Source organism: Lolium rigidum, chromosome 6 (genome assembly GCF_022539505.1).
Source record: "Lolium rigidum isolate FL_2022 chromosome 6, APGP_CSIRO_Lrig_0.1, whole genome shotgun sequence".
Lineage (NCBI taxonomy): Eukaryota > Viridiplantae > Streptophyta > Magnoliopsida > Poales > Poaceae > Lolium > Lolium rigidum.
Window position 1 is genome coordinate 310,267,630 of NC_061513.1, and position 5,485 is coordinate 310,273,114.

Below are 5,485 nucleotides of genomic sequence, written 5' to 3' on the forward strand. Positions count from 1 at the left end.
CCAGCATGCATTTCCTCTAGGTGGCATTCCATTTATACTTGGCATTCTATATACTCCCTCCGGTTCGAAATAGTCTACATTCTAGCCCTAAAATTTGTTCTGAAATACTCTACATTCTAGCTTTTAGTCAACAACAACACTGAAAACGATGTGGTTTTACTCTCGTTATTGGATGTTGTTATTTTCTATGTAGATTGGATTGGTTGTTCACATATCTAAGTAGTACTAATAAATACAATACTCCCTCCGTCCTAGAGTGTAAGTCATATTCCCAAAAACTATTTGTCCCATAACCCCCACCTCTAAGGCACAGTTTTATTTAATGAGGGAGAGAAAGTGATTGCATGCACAAATGAGGGGAGAAAGAGAATGCATGCACCAATGAGGGAGAGAAAAGGGCTGCATGCACCAATAAGAGAGAGAAAATGAGACCCAATCAATTAGTACCTTGGGCCAAGATATTCAATTAGTTTGTCTCATTTTTACTAAGATGTACTCAACCTGCAAAAACCTTATCTCAACGAATTAATTAATTACTGCATTATTCAGAGGAGAAAAATCCAGCCAAAGAATAATGAAAATCTGTACTACAAGTAGTACTCGGGAGAAAACCAAGGCGGGCCCACCACAATCTTTCCCTTTAAATGCCCCCTCGACGAACGCCCCCGAGCAGCACAATAGCAACGGCACACCCAAAAGCCAAAACAAACGACCCTAGAAGAAGAAGAGGAAGAAAACGTCTCGGAACAACCACCACCGGAAATCTCTCCCTAGCTAGCTAGCTAGCCAATCAAGGTCGCGCAGATGGAGCAGCTCGGGGCCAAGAAGTCCAACAAGATCACGGAGATCGTTCGCCTGCAGCAGATGCTCAAGAAGTGGCGCAAGCTCTCCGTCGCGTCCAAGGACACGGCGGCGGCCTCCACGCCCACCACCGTCACGGTCACCGCCGGCGGCAATGGCACCGGCGAGAGCAAGGCCAAGAAGTTCCTGAAGCGGACGCTGTCCTTCACGGAGAACCCGACCTCCGGGTCGCCGTCAGGGCCGCCGCCCAAGGGCCACCTGGCGGTGTCGGTCGGCCCGGCGATGCGGCGGTTCGTGATCCCGACGGAGTACCTGAAGCACCCGGCGTTCGCGGCGCTGCTCCAGGAGGCGGAGGAGGAGTTCGGGTTCCAGCAGGAGGGCCTGCTCCGCATCCCCTGCGAGGTGCCCGCCTTCGAGGCCATCCTCAGGGCCGTCGAGAAGAAGGACGCCGCCTTCTTCTACTGCAGCGCCGAGTTCGCCTCCGCCGCCGACGAGGTCGGCCGCGGCACCCCGCTGTGCAGATAGCTCCCGGGCTTGGACGACGACGCCACATACCGGCCACCACTTAGCAGTACCTGACTACCTGTCCCCAACCAACAAATTATGTTCTTCTTCTGTGCTGTTTTTCAGCGTTGTCATGCATGGTGAGGGATGAATCCATAGTATCTCCCCCCACGGTTTAGAAATTATTACTGCCTACATTCTTTCTCTGATCTGGATTAGCTGGGTAGTACGTAATGCAGCCCGTAATTCATTGATGGAATCATGGAAAGATTGATGTGAAAATGAAGGATGATTTTTCTCTTGATTTGTTGCGCATTATCAGAGATCAACTGCGATCTCAGCGGGTAGGTTTCAATTTTTTCACTCGATTTGCAGTTATGGCATTTGTTTAAACATTTTGCGCACATCTCGCCGGCTGTTGTTTATTATGTCAATATTGAAATATTGACTATTGGCTGCACCGTATGGTGCATGTGCACTACCCCATGTTGTACCTTGTGATGGATTGAATGCCGCCTTTGATTCCACTGGGGTACAATTCCTATCAATTTCTGGTAAAAAGTACTGCATGCTTCAAACTTTTTTCAAAAGAAGGAAAGGTGACTACGTCGCTTTTGCTGCTTTGTTCTACTGTTTTACTGCTTTTATGCATCACATGATGCGAAGAGTCAGGTAAGCACTGCTGAGCACTTACCAGAGCCAAGAAAACGAGCGGCAAACAAACGCTGCAAAAAATTAGCGACCAACTGTACGATGAAGGCAACGCGACGCAGAGACAAAACACGGCATCCGAATTCATGAAGTTCACTGTTCCTGTCGCACCGTACCCCCTAACGGCCGGTGTGACGCAGACTCGGCGGCTGCCGTCAGTGTCACGCCCTCGGTTCGTTCTGCGTGGATGTTGATTTTTCCCTTGGAATATGGTCAGGCTGGTACGCGATCTTTACAGGTGGTGTGTTTTGCTGCTGGTTCAGGTTTGTTATTTTCTTTATTTTCCTGTTGTGATTTCCACTTTTTCTGTCCACAAATAAGTGACTCAGATAAATTTGCATATATCTACATATTAAAACACATTTAGCTACATGCAAATCCAGATAAATTTAAGTTACTTATCTCCAGAAAGGAGGGAGCATAAGTTTTTTTTTTCGACAATACATTCTGGGAGGTGTATGAATCGTATAGAACAAAAGAGCAATAAGGCCTCTACAACATCGTAAAAAAGTAGGTTCTTGTTGTCAATAAAGTGTGTTTCCGTATCCACACAAACCTATTCTCCTAATTGCCACCATAACGGCAATGGCTCCGGGAAGCCAAACCTCCCGGATAGGAATAACCTAGTTAACCGCTAGCGCTCGAACTTCTTTTAATCTTTGTATTAATGGCTTCCACAGTTTGATCGGCTCTATTGAACACCACATCGTTCTAGTGACGCCAAGTGCACCAGAAGGAAAGTATGATAGTTATCCACAGGCCACGCTGCGAATGCTTAAGGAAAAACCTCGCCGTCCACCGCTCTAGCAAGTTCACATTTTCTGCGCGCATCCATTTCGGTCTCTCCCACCACCTCGGGGTCCATGCCAAAACTTCATGTGACACAACGCACCCAACAAGCAAGTGTTAGATTGTCCCAAGGTTCTTGATCATAAAAGGGGACAGTTGGCCAGGTGCGGGAGGCCTCGCTACTGCAACCTATCAACCGCCCATCACATGTTCCTCGATACATGCCATGCAATGGAACTTACAACGGTATAACACCCAAAAATGCCAAATCTTGGTTTTCGTCGGTACCTACATCATTCCATTGAAGAAGGCATTGTAGGCCGAGTTGCCCAAGAACATGTCGTCATTCGACCACGACCACACAATGACATCGTCTTGGGCCGGGATGAGCTGGACATTGGCAAACACATGCCAGAAGTGAAAAAAATTATGCTAGTATCGCCTCATCTATATCCAAACCATGGTCTCTTAGCCACTCACCCCCTCCTTGACTGAGGGTGTGTTGGCCCGGTGAGCCGCCACCCTAGCCACCAAGTTGGGTGCAAACTCTAGCACCTTGGACAATTGAGCCAACAATCGTTCCAGAAAAGAGTACACTACCCATTCCCTACAACCACAACGGTGGCAGATTTGAATAGGGTGAGGGATTATTGAAAAACATGCAAATTGAACTCAACCTAGCTATTGGATGAGCCCACACGGTGTAGACATGCTCATCAACACCGAAGGACCAAATTCAGGAGGTGGAGGTTGGGAAATCATAGCCGACCGTTGCTCTTAGGAGATGCCACCTTGTGCCACGCAACCAAGCAATATCCACCCTTCACGTCAAGCCTAGTTTTTCACATGAAACCACGACAAATCTTCAAGACCGCGTGTATGGTCTTGGGAGAAATTTCAAGTGATATTATGGAGTGTGGAACATCCGCAAAAGGATTGTCCGTCCACCGTAGTCAAGGACTTTGGCACACCGCTGTTGTACCTAGCTTGCTACGAGTATAAGATGTTTTGGCGGACTAATTTAGCTTATCTTGCCGAAACACCTTATATTAATTTATTTGCTTGCCGAAACACTTTATATTAATGAATGGAAGGAGTAGTTGTTATTAATGGAGCTAACTTTCTAGCTACAGTAGATTATCCATGAGAGAGAGAGATCTGTACCCATATCGCTATGGGCGTTTGGTAGCCTGAGCACCCCTTGGATCGCATCGGCCCAACATTTTTTGGGTCGTTTGGTTCCCCGGGCTCGGTCGCGTTCTTGCATAGCACTGGTCTTAAAGCACCCCTGGGATAGGCCCGGAAGAATGCCCAGTTTGACAGTTTCTCCAGGGCCAGGTCCTGGCGAGATGAAAATCGATAACGTCGTTCGTGCGGGCGCTCCTCCTTGGCATGGCGGGAGAAGCCGAAATCCCAGCGGCGTTGCGCGGCAAAGGTAGGGGTAACCTCCCTCTTCAATTACCCTCTCCATTAGCCCCCTCCCAAATTTTCCCTTGCCCCAATTTTCGCACAGGCGGCGGCGACCCAGATCTAGCAGCGCGCATCTCCCTCTGGTCTCCGGTGCCGGATCAAGATCCTCTTTACCAGCCGTGGCGGAGCTCCGCACACATCCGCGGCGGCTTTCGGCTGTGTCCGTCGTCCGCCATGACAGAGGGAAGGGGAAACTCCTCTGCTCTACTCTACTCTCAGATTCACATTGGTGCAACTAGTTGGGTTGTTTAAGACCGTTCGTAATGCATATATAATGTTTGATTAGACCGACCAGCTCCAGCTTGTGCATCATGCCGCAACACTCATCGTTTGCATACAAGCCTGGATCCTGATGCTGCGCAAGAGAGCAGTTAGGCATGCTGCTTTTCCTCGTGTCAGTTACGGTCCCATGTTACAACGAGATCAGAAGAGTATTGCCAACCTAAACCACATCTACAACTGCAACGACGTCGAGGCTATCCAGATGCTACGGATGAGAAGAGCCCCTTTATATGCACTTGTGAAAACGTTCAGGACTAGAGGACTGCTGACTGATAGCATCCACACCTCTGTCGAAGAACAAGTCGCAATGTTTCTTCATGTCGTGGGTCAGAACCAGAGGTTCGGAGTCATCCATAGCACCTTCAGGCGATCCACGAAGACTATCTCGCGGTACTTCCAGTAGGTGTTGTACGCAATTGGGGAGCTCAGAGGTGAAATGATCAAGCCAACATCAACGAACACACCACCCAAGATCAAGAGCAGCTACATGTGGTTCCCCTATTTCAGGGTGAGTACAAAATCATGTTTGTTCTACCTATCAGGTGTGTGGTACTGTCAGAAACATGATTGTGTGCTAATTTTTTGACAGGATTGCATTGGGGCTATTGATGGTACTCATGTGACTGTAAAGGTACCGAGATCAATGTCAGCAACATTCCGCGGGAGGAAGCATTACACCAACCAAAACGTGCTAGCAGTTGTGGATTTCGATATGAGGTTCACCTACGTGCTTGCTGGGTGGGAGGGTTCGGCTCATGATGCGAGCATCCTAGCCGACAGATTGACAAGGCCTGATGGGTTGCAAATCCCTGAGGGTAAGTTCTACCTTAGAGATGCTGGATATGCATGTCGAACTGGTATTCTACCTCCCTTCGTGAAAAACAAGGTACCACCTCAACAAGTTCTCTACGAAGCACCGAACTTAGAA

The 5,485-nt window shown here is 48.4% G+C and overlaps 1 protein-coding gene across 1 annotated transcript; it reads left to right on the forward strand.

Annotated features, from left to right (window-relative positions):
- Positions 1-804: 804 nt before the first annotated feature.
- LOC124659763 (auxin-responsive protein SAUR32-like) lies at positions 805-1,326 on the forward strand. The gene has a single exon (XM_047197579.1). It carries the CDS (start codon positions 805-807, stop codon positions 1,324-1,326), a length of 522 nt encoding a protein of 173 aa, XP_047053535.1.
- The last annotated feature ends 4,159 nt before the right edge of the window (positions 1,327-5,485 follow it).